General features: G+C 44.5%; 1 protein-coding gene across 1 annotated transcript in view; it reads right to left on the reverse strand.

The window, feature by feature from the left end:
- Positions 1-205: 205 nt before the first annotated feature.
- TLL2 (tolloid like 2) overlaps positions 206-17,631 on the reverse strand; it is a 93,112-nt gene continuing 75,686 nt past the window's right edge. Inside the window, 14 exon segments of the mRNA XM_040563977.1 lie at positions 206-413; positions 832-897; positions 1,773-1,889; positions 2,145-3,185; positions 4,786-4,943; positions 6,004-6,119; positions 8,237-10,630; positions 11,802-12,051; positions 12,765-12,982; positions 13,069-13,196; positions 13,789-13,914; positions 15,326-15,506; positions 16,251-16,270; positions 16,273-16,410. Coding sequence (XP_040419911.1) covers positions 10,496-10,630; positions 11,802-12,051; positions 12,765-12,982; positions 13,069-13,196; positions 13,789-13,914; positions 15,326-15,506; positions 16,251-16,270; positions 16,273-16,410 — 1,196 coding nt within the window. The 3' untranslated portion in view covers positions 206-413; positions 832-897; positions 1,773-1,889; ... (2 more) ...; positions 6,004-6,119; positions 8,237-10,495.

Raw genomic sequence — 17,631 nt, forward strand, 5'->3', positions numbered from 1 at the left:
CTCCCACAGCACTTTGTTACTCCCCAAATGCAGGGAATCTCATTTTGCTTCCACATCTCAGAGGCATAATTCCAAACAGGTTCTTTCCCCATGCAGTCTCTTTGTCCTGTTCTCTAGAATTTCCTGTATGCTTAAAGAGAAAACTCTTGTTCATGAAATGCAGCTGTGTAGCCCCTAGTGTCCAGGAAAAGGATTGTGTCTGCTATTTCTGGTTCCAGCCACTATTTGGTGCTTTTCTCTCAGTGAAAGGGAGGATGATTTTCATAAATGTATTCCATCACAGGTGGGTCTCTTCTGGGCTTATTCATCCTTGGGGGCTTTGCCTGTGCTTGGATGTCTGGTCTGAAGTGTTTTTCTTGATCTTCATTTACGTAGACGTTTGTTGTCTCCTCCATCATGGTCAGATAAAAGTCCTAGAAGCAAAATATTATTTCTGTGATGGCTGTAACAAAGTACTCAGGCTACAGAGAATACAGTGCATGAGAATTCCTGCCTTTCTTTGGAAATGTTTGGCAATATTTTGAAGAAAATGTATTTGCTCACATTTCAGGTTCATTCCTCCCTCCATTTTTGCCCATGCAGGATGCAGCTGTAATACCTGTGTACTCTAAAACAATGGCAATCTATTGCTGGACCCTCATCTGAGATTGCATCAGACAGACGTACAGCTAGAAACAGCAGTAGTGTAGGAGCCACAGGCAAGCATGGGGAGAGAGCTTTCCATGAGGTCTCTATTATTAGTCTAGGGCTACCCTTAAAGCCAGTCCTTTGTTTAGTAATTCACTCAGAAGCCTGTGTGCTACAGTAAGAATCAGTTAACAGATGACTTACATCTGGAGGTCTGGGAGGGGATCGCTCATATTCATGTTCTTCCTGTATCTCAGGACACCCACTTGTCTGAAGAGATGAACAGAAAGAGCGACAAACACCACCTATCTACAATTCACCAACAACAGTGCAAGAAGTACAGAGCAGGGAAAAAATGTTCTGTTATCAAATTGCTCAGAACTCAGAACATACTTGGGGCATAAATAACCACATGGAATAATATCTAACATAATCTAAGCTGGACATCAAAATGATTTTCATCTGGGACAATCACGCAGGCCACTTGATGCCAGCCCGTGGGAATTACCTTGTAGATGTGAACCCTTGATGCCCAAGAATTGCCTTCACTACAACGTCCTAAATCCACCCGGTCCCCCTTTAATACAGGGAAAAACACTCACGTGCACGGCTGCCACAATGCTTTCTGACTTTCCTCTTCTGTGGACACATGAATGCTTTTTCACCCCAGAGGAACAAGGCAGGGTACTACACAACCCCCTCATTCTACCCCACCAATAGGGAGGTAGGCATTTAAACCCACCCCATGGGCTGGAACAGAGGAAAAAGTTGACCAAACTACATAGTATGAAACAATTCGGCAGTGTTTTGGGAACTAAATAACGCTATTTTGTAGTCAGAGGATTCCTAAATGAATGATTTCCTATAGCAAATAACGAGAAATTCACTGAAGAACAATGATGATAGATTTTTGTTTACTTCCTGCTAGTTAACAGACCACTTGGCGGTGCCTCTCCCGTATTTTCACATGAATTTCTCTTTTATCTTTATGATCCTGTAACTCCTAAGCAGAGCAGTGACGGTTTGAGTGCCTAGGGGTGTGGTCTTGAACATCCTAAGAGCTGCAGAAGGTACTGAATCAGAACTCTGATGTAGAGGACTAGGCTAGGAAGTGGCAAGGCATCCAGGAGATGGAAGGTATTTACCTGCTTCCAGCTGAAGTTTGACCACTGGAGAACACAGACCACTGCCAAGATGACTGCAAGGACCAAGGCCAGGAAGCTGGGTATCCCTGCGGCTACTCCAATCACCCAGGGCTTGTACTAACTCACAAAGAAAGAGAGTCAGGTCAAATCCATTCAGTGTGATCCTTTAATTCTGTGTTCAGTAGCAGAGTGTGGGGCTAGCATGCAACAAGGATAGCCAATGTGAGAGACAGAACTGCAGCCCTGGGCCACAACAGTGGCATCTAGCTCAGCTGCACTGCACATGGGAACGGACAAAAGAAGCAAAGATTGATTTTAGAGGGAAAATGCTGCATGTAAACAATCACATTAAACAATGAAGCAAACTCTTACCCCATAACAATCTGCTTGGACAGTTGTGCTTCCTGTTGCTGTTTCAGAAGTCTAGAAATACGACGGTTTAAGAACATTTCAAAATATATTTCATATAAAGCAAACATGGACAGAGGCTAAGCAAGCAGTTGCAAGACTTCAACAACAGCACATGGTAGGTTACACATGGAGAACTCGGCTGCACCCTGAGGTTGTGGCCTGTGCTTGCCAGTCATAAGCAAGAACCCGGACCTTGGCCCTTCCAACAATAGCTCTGACTGGAAGGAATACATGTTCTTCCTCAGAAAGGGGATTACGGCTGGAAAAAAAGCATACACAGGAAACAAGCACAAATATATACCAGAGAAAGCTGGATTCAGAAGAGAAAGCAGCAAAAAGGGGAGCAGGAAGCCCCAAGAAATGATGTGCTTTTGCAACAGGCTGCTCTCTGTCCTTGCCACATCATCTGCCTGCTTGGCCTTCCCTTGAGCATCAATCAGTGGAGGGTGCTGCACACCCTGCCTGGGCTCACAGAAGCAATGCGTGTAGTGCAGGGCCCTGAAAACTGGACATACCCCGAAACAAAACCCTCTGGATTTTTCTAGCCATTGAAAAATGTCCCACCCAGCTCCAAAGGCAGTTGAGGCCCCACAACAAGAAAGCCTGTCACGTAGTGATGGTGGCAAGTGCATCGCTTGTTATTCTCTTGCCCAGACTGACCCACCGCCTACAGTTGACAGCTCACGCAGTAAAATACTGCAAACTCACTGCACGCTGGATTTGTTCATTCTAAATAAATGAGAAAACAAGCACAAATACAGGAATCTGGGTTCTGTAAGCATCTCACCTGTCCTTATTGCTACAATGTAATGTCAGCGGCGTTAGGACAGTATGTCAGAGAAGATCCCCAGCAGCCGCCCACCCCATAAGAGTACCTCCTTCTCTTCCAGAACTGTATCCCCCAGCTCCTATATATACCACAATGCTGAGTAGGCAGTAGATCTTCATCCTATGCAGCGTACTTACTGTTGTGCTGTAAAAGGGTTTGGAAAATGTTGTTGTCTGCAGAGAAATGAAAAAAAAAAAAGAAAAAAAGAAAAAAGAAAACCAGAATTGAGTATCAGGTGTCCTGACCATCTGTGGGAGTGGGCAGGGATATTTCTGAAGTGACTGGAGGTGGTGGCATGAGAATATACCAATGTGACCTGAATATTAAGGTATGATAGTTATTCCAGAGAAAACAAAGAGGCATGTCATACTATTTAAGAAAGCAATACAAAGAAACTTGAACCGGTTTGCTTGAATTGCTTACACCATGCAGAGCCTCTGAGTAGTCAGGGATTATCACGCTATGAGCTCACCCTGGCAGGTAGCTCCCCAGTGAGGGAGGACAAGGCTGTTTGTCCCCACAGTGGCTGGGGAGCTACAGGAAAGTGGCAGCTTGTAAGACAGCAAACACCTCCACCTGCAGCCTTTGAGCCCCAGACGAACTGCATGTTCCTGCTCTTGTTGATTCAACAGACAGCTGAAAAAAAGACTTTAACTCCTTCCTGACTAAATTGTTTCCACAGACAGAAGAATAGCTGTTTACTCTGGTGCTGTTTTGCTGCCTGGGGCAGTTGGGATACAGACACTACCATTCTAGGAGGAATGCAGAAAGAGGCTTGGAGAAAGTTAAAAGCTGCTCTCAATCTCTCTTGCTGGTGTAACTATACTGTTGGAAGCAGTATAGAGTCCATTATATGGTGAGCTGTGTGGGCAGCTGAGGCCGCCTGTAGGGACTGGTGCTACTGACAGTGCTGGGAAGGGAAGCTTAGCTTTGGAGGCAGGCAATGAGGACAAGCAGTGCAGAAGCTTTTCCCCCTCTCCTTTAATCCAGGGGCATCCACAGGAAGCAGCTTTGTTGAACCTAAGTGTCTTAGTGTTATTACTGAACCTTGGTCAGCACCAGAAACACGTAGGAATTAAATAAAATGGAGCGAAAGAGCAAAAGCTGCTGAGATCTCCCTTGGAAATGATGTGGAAGGTGACAGGAGAAGACTGAAAGTGAGCTTCACTTTGCATCCACCAAAAGCCAGTAGGGAGGGAGCTGGCAGAAAGCTGCCCTTTTTCTGTATGCAGGAAGTTCTGCTGCCATGCACTGAGTAGGGCATGGTTATTTCAGATCAGGGAGGTCAAAGCATGCCAGTAAAAGTCTGGGCATTGCAGTTTATGGAGAAGGAAGGCTCGGAATGCAAGCAAGCTGAGAGAGATGTGACTCTTCAGTCTCAGCCCAGTCTAAGTCCTGTGGTCTAGGAGCAGGACACACCACTGGGCGTGAAGGATCATAATGCTCATTGAAAGGTCCAGAATTTATCCTCCTACTACAGACTACAGCTGGAGGCATGTTCAGAACCGTGGCCTTTACAGGCAGGCCGTGGACACTGAATTGGAAGTATAACCTTTCAATGGCTTAGCTTAGGGACTGCAGATGTTGGGAAATGCCTCTGAGCAGACACAGTTAACAACCGGCCACCAAGTGAAAAGGATTGATTTCTTCCTAACTCCCCAGAGGCACAGGTATTGCCGCACCCAGGCTGCCAGCCGGGAATGAAATACAGCAGAGATGTTCTCACCTGAATTTTCTATTGTGCATTCTTTGAACTTCCTCACTGAAACATACCTTTCTGAACAGCTGACCTGTTAATGTTTGAGCTTGGATATTTATCTCTCTCTCTGCTCTGAAGCTGTAAATTTATTTTATTTCCTTCTTCTCGGTTAAAGACTTAATGGACTTCATGATTATTTCCAGGACTGTGCATATGCAGATTAAATGAAAGCCTGAAGAGAAGAAGCCACATAAAATGTGTTGTTTAACTCTGTTCACCTCTCTGTGCTCAAGGTATTTGTGAAACTATATCTGTGTGTGCAACTGATTTTTGACAAAATTAAGTTGCCAGATAGCAACAGGTCTATTTGTTACTTGCAATAACCTGATTGGTAGCCCTTGATTTGAGTAGAAATGCTTTTCCTAGTTTATTTAATCATAGTTTCAGACCAGGGATAAAGACTTAGTTCCTTAACACTAGAGAACAAAAAGTATAAAGTAAGCCCTTACTTAAAGGACAAGCCTGGTTCTGCACTGGAGCAAGACACAGAACTAGCCTGTTCTCTCAAGTGTACAGTAGCTGAAAACAATTGTCTCAAGTCATTTGCAAAAATTGAAAAGTATGGAAATTGTATGCTAGCCACATTGTGAGAGCCAAGGACCTTTACATGTAAATTACTATTGACTTCCAATGTATTTACTTCTAGTCATCCCAGCTGAAAATCCTGATCAGCCTGCTCTGAAATTTCAAAACTTAAAGTGAGCATAATTCAACATAGTGGTTGCAGACTGCAGTGCTCCTACTTTTGTTCACGTTGCCTGGATTACTCTAGTGTGATGTTTAGAGGGCTCTGAGCATCAGTGACCTGATGTGAGTTGGGTAGATTTCCCTGCAGCATTAACTACAGTAGCTACTGTCTGCTGAGGGCACATCCTGAGCAAAAGAAAGCATTATAACTGCAGTTTAGCTTAAAAAAGAAAACAATGCAACCATGCTTCCACTTTGCTCCAACTGCCCTACAACCAGGTGATACCTCCAGGACAGAAAAGCTGGGATAGACACTAAAACCCAGTCAGGTGCCAGAAAACATTGGTTGCACAACAGGGAAATGCAGAGATAGCAGAAGGGTCAGCTTGACTGACTTGGTTGGGGCAGAGAACAGGAGGGCTGAATGCTCCCAGGGAGCGCTTCATCAAACACCTGAGTGCTCCCATGGCCTCACCTCTCTTGCCCTATGACCTCTCCCCTGAGTTCATCCATTAACCAAGAGAGACAGCACGGCTCCCACTCACCATTTCGCTCTCCTCCCCGAGAAATCCCTGCACGCGGTAACAGCTGACCGTCCGACTCCAGGTTAGCACTCCTTTTAAGATAAGTTTCTCTTCCTGTTAAAAAACAAACTGCAGACCTGTAAAGAGGAAGAGGCGATGGCATTTCTGTCAGGGTGAGTCAAGTAACCTGGTTGGATTCCAGCACACCTGGTAAAGCAGCTCCTCTGCCAGGGGCAGAGTCTGGCCAGCACGTGGAAAGCTGAGCTTCAGGGCACTGAGGACTCCACCTCTTTTTATCTGCCTCATGGCAAGCAAAATTGCTCCTGGCTCAGATGATGTGTTTAATATGTACCAGAGCCCAGCCTGAGGGGAATCCTACTTTTATTTTCTAAGGCTAACACCTTGTCTGACAGAGCACGTTTACTGGGAATGACAGGACAAAGTGGACGATTTCTGCCAGCTTGTTTCATGCCTGATGCTGAGACAAACGGGCCTGTCTGCTGTAGACATCCTTCTCTGTCTCGACTGTGGTGTACCACTGAATTCATGTTTTTAAAGGATGAAGAATCTCCTGGCAGACAACAGATATTCCCTTCAGCATCTCACACATGGTGACTGGACAGTCCTTGGGCACTTTCTGGAAAATTAAGTCCTGTCTCTCGAAATGAGGCTTGGCCATTTCCCATGGCACTGGTGGCTGGCAAAGTGGAAAGAGAAATTAAAGGAAAATACTATTTGGACCACAGGGAATATATATATGCCAATGAAAGATCTCTACATGTACAACAGATAGATCATGCACACAGTGAGAACATATCTTGCTGCAACTGCAGATGTCAGTGTTTCTGTGACATCGGTTCATATTCCATCTGCTATTTTACCTCCTATTTCCCCCTGGCTTCCCGTGGTCTGCATGGTTTCCAATGTTTCAACATCACTTTAGTCCATAACTCTCTCTGTGACTGGAGGCTTCCTGGCCCTCATTTGGAAATCATGTCTACCAATGAGTTGACTGTCAGCATCCAGGCTCATTCCAGAGTCATACTGTGCAACAATACTCTGGTGCAGGAGGCTGCACAGGGATGCTTGTTTTCTTACTGCATTTCTGTTGCTGCTCTGCCTTTGGGAGCAGCTGGGAGGAAATTCAGTCACTATGAAGTTTTGAGTGGCAGTGAAACACACCACAGGAAGCGTACTGGGTGGTGGGACATGCATGAACTGGGTATGTGTTGGGGAATAACACAGACATGATCCTTAAGGAAGCATGACAGGCATCAAGCAGAGGACAAAAGAGGAAGAAAAGCATTTTAGGTGCTGCTTGGCTACTGAACATTTTGCTGCTACAGTGGGAGAGCAGACCACAAGGCTGCAGTAAGGAACATCTGCCTTGTGTTCACCCTGCTGTCCTTACACAGGAGTTTCATGTCCCAGAGACTTTGGGACCTGCTGCTGAAGGCTCTACCCTGTACAGTACTATATGAGCTTTCTCTTTTGAAGTCTACTTATGGAATAATTTCCAGATCCATGTTTATCACTGTAGATCTATATCCCAGATCACTAAAGGATCAGCACAGAACACAAGACAATGATGTAGCCTTTGGCTGACCAAGTGTCACTTCCTAAGTGTCCTTCTGATTCCAAAAACCAAGACAAAGCTAAGGCTCAAGTGAAAGTTACTTTCTCCAGACAGTAAATCCCACCCACTATTAGCAGCAGACACAAACAACAGTCAGCAGAAACAGAAATGTATTAAGAAATTTCCTCCCCTTGACAAAGTGGTAAATGCATGCATACAACATAACATGCAACTGAATCCAGTCTTTAATGAATGTAGAGACTCATTCTGCACATGTACATTTTGATTGCCCCCCACACCCTCCCTCTCCTTCACCCCTAAAAAAAATATTTTAGTTAGTGAAATGTAAAACCACACGAAGACCAGAATATGTATATACACCTTTAGAGGATCTCACGTTTTTTAAGAAATTTTCACACATTTAGGATTATTGACTGTTAAGCCCAGTCAGTACAGCAGAAATATTCCACACAGATCGTTGGTTGAAACGTACAGTACAACAGTTATGAGTACACTGTCACAAGAGACACCTGCTTGAATGGTAACAAGTGCAGTAGATCCATCAAACCATATTGCAAGCATCTGCAATGAACCAGAGCACTGAATACAGTCTGAGAAAGATAAAAAAAAATATCGGAACAGAGAACACAGATGTTAAAGTACAGAGGAAGCTTCTACAGTAACTTCTCTCCAGAGTCATTACTCCCATTAGAGAGCCAGGAAATCTGAACTGCTGCTTGCCACTCGAAACTTTCCTTCTGCTTCACAGGGACTGGCATCAGGCATTTATTTCCAGACCTGAGTCACTGCACTTTTGCTTGAATGGGGGCAAGGAAGAGACCCCAGCTAGCAGACCTCACTTTCCCAGACCTGTATGGACAAACAGCTTGAGACAAAAGGCCTTGCCTGTAAAAGGCCACAAAAACTGAAAAACAGAAACAAAATAGAGCTAGAAAAACAAACAGAAATAACATGGTTTTATGCAGTAAAGCTATAGTCAATGGTTCAGTATTGTTCACATGACAATTAAGGCTTTGACTACTGGTCTTCTACATGCACATTTTATATACATATAATTGTGTGTGTGTATAAATTATTTTATTTTTCTTGTTCTAAGCAAGAAAATATTTTCATGCATTTGCTTCCCATAGTATTCACAATACTTGGACCATATTCTGTTCAAGGACTTCTGGAGAGGGCTGGGTCAATTTTATTATCCATCTGGAAATGGCCTCATCTCCAGAAATGTCATTTGTGCCTGACAGTGGCGCTGGCCCCCCACTTCACAGTCATACACCCAAGCAGAAGGTGTCACCCCAGAGCCTGACAGTACATTGGTTATGTAAACATAGTAATCCTTGGATTATAAATACTTTCATTAAAGCTAACATACCTCAGCTCTTAGCTCATAATTGCCCATGAGTGCCTTAATGAAACATTCAGAATAAAATCTTTCTTCTTCTCCATAACAGTTCAATTACGGTGCTTCCCCACAAAGCGCATTTTTCCCTACTTTTTCCCAAAGAAGTGCCAAGCTATCTGTTAATTATGCAAGTCCATGGTGCAGTAGCTTCCACGTATATAATTAACTGCAACACAGAGCACATCTCAGACTTATAGCTCAAAGTGCTTATTCATCATCTCGCACGCATGCCCGGGCTATAGGACTGCTATGAAACTAATAGACCGGGTCATGGGCTAGCAAAGAATGGAGAAGCAGCAGAAATCAGCAGAGCTCTTCCATTCCTCATCCTGTGCCTGCAGCATGCACATATTTGACAGGTTCCCAGAGTTCACCAGAACTGACCTGCAGCACGGCCTGTGTTCCTCTGCCTCAGGAACAACCAGTGACGCTATGCTAAGATATTCTGTCCAATTCTGACTCGATGTGTCCTCCTGTGAGATGCTCTGGCTAGCTGATGTCGCAGAGCACCCCTAGGTAGCTGTGGGGAGCTCTGGGGAGAGCAGCTCAGACAGCTATGAAAAGGAAGGGCTCACAAAAAAGGGGTACTAAGGAACAACAGGAGCGTGGAATGGAAGCAGCATAAAGAAGACTGAGAAAGCAAACATGGGTGGAGTGAGGAGAGACTTCTTATTTAAGATAAGGCCTGGACTGCTGCCACAGCCCTCTGACCTGTCTTGCCTCGCAGTGTAATGGGAACAGGCTGCCAGTATTCCAGTTTCTAAGCCTTGCCACCATCACACATTCATGCCCTGCCTCCTACCGAAGCACTTCCCTGTCAGCCACAGCCTTTCCTTTGGCCACTGCATTGAAGTACTTCCATTCAACACATACTGTGACAATTACTGCAGATCAGGCACTGGGCACTTCTTGTTCATTGTGGTCTAAGTAGCTAGCAGCCCTAAAGAGACTCTCCCCGTACCCTTTCCTACCTTTCAAGCCACGATAACCAAGACAATAAATAGATGGGATAGAAGGAGCCATGGAATTTGGAGTCCCGGCCATCTGGTTGTTCACTTATTGCACAGAGTATTTTGTAGGGGAGAGGGGTAGTCCCCAAGGTCCTTTGAGAAAATCCTACCGGGTGGCTGTCCACACCATCTGCTCCAGAAAATGCATTCAGACAGCTCATGTACAGGATGCTTAGGAAACGTCACCTAGAGACAGGATATGCAAGAGACCAAGACTTCTCTCAACTCAAGCTCAGTCTTCACTCAACCCCATGGAAGCTGTGCAAAACACAATGATTATGCCTGACAGGTATGATTAGAAGACAATTTTTGGTCCTGGGTATGTTAACATGAGAGGGTCAAGCTAATGATTTCAGAGGCAAACCTTTGTGACTAGATTTAGTTTTAGTTACAGAAAATGCTGTACACTGCTTTAGGCCAGGTGCACAGAAGCTTAAAAAAAAGAAAGATCACAGTTAAATGTCTCAGTCTTCAGATGGGGAATGTCTGTAAGGAGCAGTCAAATTACTTTCTCATATGCAGTGCATCCTGAAATTTGGTACTTATGTATCGGGCGTGAAAGCCTTTCTTGTTAATGGTGTCATCTGTGTGAAATCGAATCATGATGGAATCCCCTGCAGAGTAGATTTCTTCCAGAGGCTGCAGAAAAGGAAAAAGAAAAGAAAAAAAAAAGAACACAGATTGGTCAAGTTTGCATACTAAATAACTGTCTGCATTACGATGCCAGATTTTAAGCCACAGTGAAGACAGACTGGACAGGAAACACAAATACTAAGTGCTCAGTACCTCCTGCCTTGCCCTGCGTTCCTGAGCATATTCCCTTGCTCTTTGCGTGCTTGCCTTTTAAGTTTGAAGACTAATGCCAGTCCTTGACATTTTTGGTCCAGTCTTCTGAGTACGCTCTAATTTGTCCTAATGTTTTCAGGAAATGACACAATGCAAAGTGGACCCTGTTGGCAGCTGAGGCCCTTGCAGGGTCGATTAGCAGCAAAATAACTTAGCCATATATCTTACCAGCAAAACTGGTGATTTCCCTCGCTGCTGTGACCTGCTATAACCTCCCTGTGCTTCTCTGAAGTACTGATACTTTCCCCACCACTCTGTTTGACAGCATGCAGGTAGGTGATTACTGCCCCACTGTCCTGAACTTCTTCGCACCAATCTGCTATGCCTTTGTTTGTTTTCCAGACCATTTCCCAGGTTTGCATAGACTATTGTGACACACGGGCTGCCTGATCGTTTCTCTTTAAATTCAATATGCACATTCTCTGTTTCATTGCTGAAGTCCTAGAGAAACCAAACATGGAACCTCTGGTTTTAAATACCACACACTGTCACTCAAAATAACGGAGTCACTTCTGTTAAAGCGGGACACAGATAACAATTTAGGAGACAGCACACCACCCTGTAGTCAAACAGCTCCACCCTTCACTCTCTCCAGAGCACAACTGCAATGTAACTTGCCTTCAGGCAGGAAGTAACTGAGGATTAAACCAGCCTTTGGAAGTGGTTTCTTACATTCACACAATGCTTTCGGTGCAAGGCTAGGGCACAGCAGTGCAGCAGTCCCATGCTGATTGCACGGCCCTGGGTTAACAAGGGAAAGCCAGTTGGAAAGGATTTCAGACCAACTCTGTATATCAGATAAAATGACTGTAATCTTTAGGCAAGAGGGGAAGAAGCAAAACACAGACACACAAGGCGTTCTCATCATCAATTTGTGACTGCTGACCCTCTCCGAAAAAGGATATGAATTCCCTTCTTTCCCACCTCCAGCCACCACTGTGAATTCCCCATCACTATGGCTTACCCCTGAACCACAGAAGCGTCCCAGGCGGGGTGCAGTGCTGTCATAACCATCGTAGATCTCCATGTAGTCGTACCCACAGTCAGCTTCTTCCTCGATCTCAAATGTCTGGAATATCAGCTCCACCCCATAACCATCTTCAGCTACAATCACCCAGTCACAGTTGGCTTGACCTGGATAGTTGTTGTCCCCAAACTGAGCATGGGAATACAGCTCCTTAGTTTGTACTTCAGCCTTTAAGAGTCCACCACACCTGAAGGAAGAAAGGGCACAAAACAGTCTCCTCAAAGGCCCTACCTCACAACAAAGACTTGCCATCCCACTTTTGGGCCATCTGTGGGAAAAGAAAACCTCCAGCATATGTACAACAGGAAGGTAACTAACCACTGCACCTAACTAAGACAAAACAGTGAATTCTTCAGTTATCCATGAATCCAATGACCCACATAGTGTAGAGAAGCCTGATCCTTTTGGTTTCTCTGCCGCCAATGAGGAAGATGCCTCCTCTCACATGCACTGCTGCCCAGTCTACTTCGTTCATTTAGTGGCAAAGATTTCAGAAAAGTGAACCTTGATACAACACAGCCCACCTCTGGGCTGCACAAATAGAAGATTAAGCTTGCTGTGTCTGTCACAGCACATCTCTGCTTCCATCATAGCCAATCTAGTATAAGTTCATTCTGTGTGTGGGTCAATATACCTGAGAGGCATCTCTTGCTAAGCTAAGCTGTATCACCCTCATTTCTGAGGATTGATGAGGAACAGATGTGGCAGCTGCTCAACCATCTTCAATTTAAACAAGTGAAGATGAGTAGGAACACCTGATGTCAGTAGGCCTCTCAGCTAATAAAAATAAAACTCAGGCTAAGCTCCTTTTGCTAAAAAGTGTGTCTGATCTTGCCTGGTAAACAAAACAGTGAGATCTGATGACATCTCATCACACTGGGATATTGGCAGGGAATCAGCTTACCTGTGCTGTGTTTTGCCTGGAAACCTTTTCTTTGCACAGAAGCATCAGAGTAAAACCTAAGGAACATCTTGTTGGTAGAAGCTACCACAGGGTCTGGTTTCTTGCTGCCACAGAAGCGACCAAGGATAGGTGACTTGCTGTTGGGCCCATCATACATTTCCAAGTGGTCATAGGCGCATTCTTGGTGCTGTTCAATCTCAAACTCATTGAAGGTCTACAGTAAGAATAAGGAAAATGAAAAAGACACTTACAAATCTGAGAATGTTTCTCCCCTTGCACTCCCATTCACTGATCACTCACTACTTTCACTCGGTGGCCAGATGTTGCAGAGATATTCCAGGTGCACTCCTTCCGGCTTGGGTACTTGTCAGGCCAGTTTGGACTGCTCATCATTCCCTCTGCACTGCTGAGCTTATGCTCACAACCAGCTTGAGAAAGAGAGAGATCATAAGACAGAGGCATCAAGGTAGGTCTCATACAGGCACTGCATTACTGAAACATCCTACATGTTCCTTGCTGTCCACCAAGACCCTAAGCATGGCAGAACTAGGGAAGGCTTCAGTCACTGGAGAAAGTCTTTCAGAATTACTGCATAATTCTGGTGGGTTTGTCCCCAGAAAGGCCTGTATGTTTGGCATCCCCTGGTGCAGCCAGCCTAGCTGGCTGAGATAACTGGTCAGCGCGTGAAAGAGACCATCTTATTCCCCTGAGCCCCATTAACCTCACCTGTACCCTCACTCCCAAATGTATTCTCCTGCTCCTCTGTCTCATCTGCCCTGCTCCCAGTGACAAGGTCTCCAACCCTGCCACCGTGTTGACTGGGAATGGATCCAGCTGAAAACAAGCCCTGACTTTCCTTTCCCTAACTAGTTTTTCAGCTAGCAGGGGCTTTTTCAGTGCCCCAGACTGGTACAGCACTTGGCTGCACAAACTAGCTTCCAATATAGGGCAGGAAGCATTCTGGTTCAGATAGTGTTTGTGGTAGCTCATCTTTCCTGAATGCAGAGAGCAGGGACTTACCTTCTTTACAATCATGGCCATTTTCATGCAGCATAAAGCCATTTCTGCACTGGCATACATAGCTTCCAAAAGTGTTGATACATTCATGCTGGCAACCACCATTGTCTTTGGAGCATTCGTCCTTGTCTGGGCAAGATCAAACCAATAAATACTGAGTTACCAGTGAGAAACAGATGACCACTGTCACCAGTTGTGAATCCCATATCCAGACTGCTGAATACAAACACAAACCTCCAACCTCTGTTGATGGATTTGTCCAGTCACCTTATTAGCCCAGACACAGTTTTCTTCAACCATTTTTCATTCCATAAGATGTACCACAAAAATGTTTTATTATATAATGCAGGTTTTGAATGATTAAAGATTCCTTATCTAAAAGAAACCTATAGCAATGCCTCTTTCTTCTAGAATAGGGACCAGGAAAATAATCACACAACTCACTAGCGTATGCAAAAATCTGCTGGTCAACCTCTATATTTTCAAGTTTCTAAATGCTCTGATGAGCCTCCATCTTTAAGCTGTTCTGTTCAAGAGCACAAGCAGATAGAGAAGAGGATCTAAGGTATGAGCTGCTATCTGAAGCTGAAATACGCCCCAGATGTTCATTGCTGTATTCAGTTCTATGCTGAGGCCACAGAGAGACTGTTTTCTTACCCTGACGGGACAGGCAGCCCATGCATAGTTCAGAGAAAAGGGAAAATAAAGTTACTTCTGTCCCACCTTTCTCATAAACCAATCCAAGGGAGTTGGCTCTGAAAAAATCAGGGTTACAGTAAAAGGCGATGAAAGCATCCAGAAAGCATAGTGGAAGACACTTGTTTTAGTGCCCTCCCACTATAGAGTTCCCTTGACAAGCAGATTCACTGGATCCTGGACCTCATTAACCTCATCTGACTCCTCATTAACAACACATTTCTAGATAAAACACACTCCACCTCACCTTTCCTTCTTCTTGTTAGATTTAATAAGCCAAGCCCCTTGCCCTGATTCTACTGTGCCACTGTCTTAGCTCAAGCTCATTTACTTGATCATCCTCCTCAAAAATATTAACACTCTTCAGCTCTGCTGAAAAGACAGCATGGAATTGAACGTCGACTTTCATACAATGCACAGTTAACCATGAGAGCTCCCTGCCAACAAGGTGCATCACTGAAACCAACAGGTATGGAGGAGTCAGAACTTCCACTAGTATGCACAGCACCGATGGAAAGGATTGCTGCATAGAAGATTTCTAGAAATTTTCTAACTCCCCTAGTTTCAGAGAAAAAGAGCGATTCTTAATGACACCAGGGGCAGAGAGAATTTCTAGGATCAGGTTCCTCGTTCTTTCCACTGTGGAGGGACAAGAGGCATTGATGAAATTCATGCACCTTGCTGACATCACATTGTGAAACTGGACCATACACTGCACAGAGAAACCAAGATGAAGGATGACACAGCACAACGCAACTATGCTTTTTAGATGCAACTGTGTCAGGAGGTTTAAGACAATTTACGAAAAAATGAGAGGTTCAGTCAGAGGAGACAAGACACATACCAGAGAAGAAGTGGACTTTGAATCCTTTCTTGGATACTGTGTTGTCTGATTTGAATTCCAGTCTCACGTTGTTGCCATATGATGTGATTACTTCGGGCTTCTCTGAGCCACAGAATTTGCCATGCAGCTTGGAGTCAGAAGCCAACCCACTACGAACCTCGACATAGTCATATTTACACACCTGCCAAGACAGGAGGCAGTCAACTCAGAATAGAGCATTTCAGAGAGAGGGGACAGAGGCTTGACTGACAGGGAAAGAAAACAGCCGTATACTCATACACACTCCTAATTTCCCCAAAATCTCTTTTGTCAGTGTTCTTACCCCATTCCCTTGTTGCCCCCAGTCTTACAGCTGGGGTCTGTTTATTAGAATAGTAGGGTTTCCATTTATTTTAGCTAAAATAATTAATCCCACCTTATTCAAGAGCCTAGTGGCATTGAATGAACTTCAGCAGCCTCCTGAATTAAAGAAGAACCATTTACAGCGGAGGAAATGAAACCTGAAAGTTTTGTTCAGAATCCATCCTTTCCTTGGCAGGGCAGAGAACAGATTCTATGGTTATTTTCTTTACCCTTGAAGAACGCTACTTCTTTGTTCATTTCCAATTATTTTCCTAAAAAGGCAGCCTAAGGAAGGGTGGGATGGGACACCTATTAAGGATGGAGAACATCTACGATTTTGCAAAACTCGCTGAGAAAAGAAGCCCATTTATAACAGAACAACTTTAATTCTCCACTCCCTAGAGAAAGAAGATTCAGACTTCAAGGAGAACAATCACTGTTATTGGCTTATTATAGCAAGGGTTGGGAAACAACCAGAAGCTCCACCAGCAAGTCAGACTCCTCTTGCTTGTACCCAAAGGATTTACCCAGTTCCAAGTTAGCCAACAGTCGCAGTTCTGAGATGCAGGGATTGGTTACGTACGTCATTGCCTTCCAGATCAACACTTCGAACTGCAGAGAGATCCGGTATTGAGCTGGAGCTACCACCTGCCAGACGCAGTTTTTGTTAGTAGGATATTCCTTGGGCCATCCAGGGCTAGTAATGGTCCCGTTGAGCTTGGTGATGAAGCCCCCACAGGCAGCTGGAGAGGCAATAAATGAACACAAGGTTTGCTTAGTTCTATTCAGACACACAGCGGGCCATACTGTTAGCTAGGAAATGAGTCGGACCCTGACTAGTGGCACATTTCAAATCCCAGCCTGCAGAACAGGTTGAAAATGTTAGGAGTTGCAGAGAAGGCAGAAACATTACCTGCTACAAACCACCAGTGAAACACACACAGCCAGGCAGCGGCCCTACGAGTCACTTAAAACTATGTAAGATTGAACTGCATTTTACTCTACAGCCTTGGGCTTACTATGGATCAGTAGATTTAACATGCACAATACAGTTGTAATGGTCAGCTTGGTAAATTCACCCACACTCAGTCTGACAAACCTTATTAAGTTTAACAGTAAGGATTAATTAGAGGGCAATGGAATCTCCTCAGGAAGACACTCCCGTCAAGACACACCAACAAACCTGTTGGTGGCTTATTTCAAGTAGGCTGCATTTTCACCAGGGAAAATTGAAGGTAAAATCAGAGACTTAGCTTTACTCTTTCGTTTCCTTTAAAAATTCAGGACATCTCAGTTTCACCCTCTTGAGAGAGGGAATGTTTTTTACCTTAAAGAAATTGACCTCGGTTTGCTCTTTTAATGCAAAATTCTACTTGCAACAAAGCATTTTTTCCATGCTGTTTCTTTGGAGTAATGAGATATGGCTAGATCTTCAAAATCCACGAGGTTAAAATCTTCTGTGCCTTGTTCCTGGCATAATTTTGCATTAAGAGAACTAACCCAAGGGAGCAGCTTCAATGCAAAAAAGTGCAGCAAGTGTTTTATGGACTTGATAGAGCAAAGAGTAATATAAAATCAAGAGCGTTGTAGAACCTAACAAAACAAAAATTGCACAAAGCATTTGGATTTTCACCAAAACTTTCCAACTCATTTGCTTATTACTCTTAGCACCTCACTAGTTTTAGCAGAGGTAGAACAACCACTTCATCTGGGGGACAATGAGGTTGCATTTACATTCCCCTCCATCAGAGTTGGCAATGCTAGGCTATCTGCCCACACAGGCCATCTGTGTTCTGCACGAGAGCAGGTAGCAGTGACAGAAAGGGGAACCGCACTGTCCTTTCCACAGATCTGCACGTGCTGCTGTCCGCTCCATAACAAAGACACGCTCTGTGCTGAGAAGGCAGGATAGCATTAGGCATCCAGCCTAAGGAAGCCAGGCCAGGAGCTTTAGCTGTCAGCTT

This window comes from Cygnus olor, chromosome 7, assembly GCF_009769625.2.
Source record: "Cygnus olor isolate bCygOlo1 chromosome 7, bCygOlo1.pri.v2, whole genome shotgun sequence".
Classification (NCBI taxonomy): Eukaryota; Metazoa; Chordata; class Aves; order Anseriformes; family Anatidae; genus Cygnus; species Cygnus olor.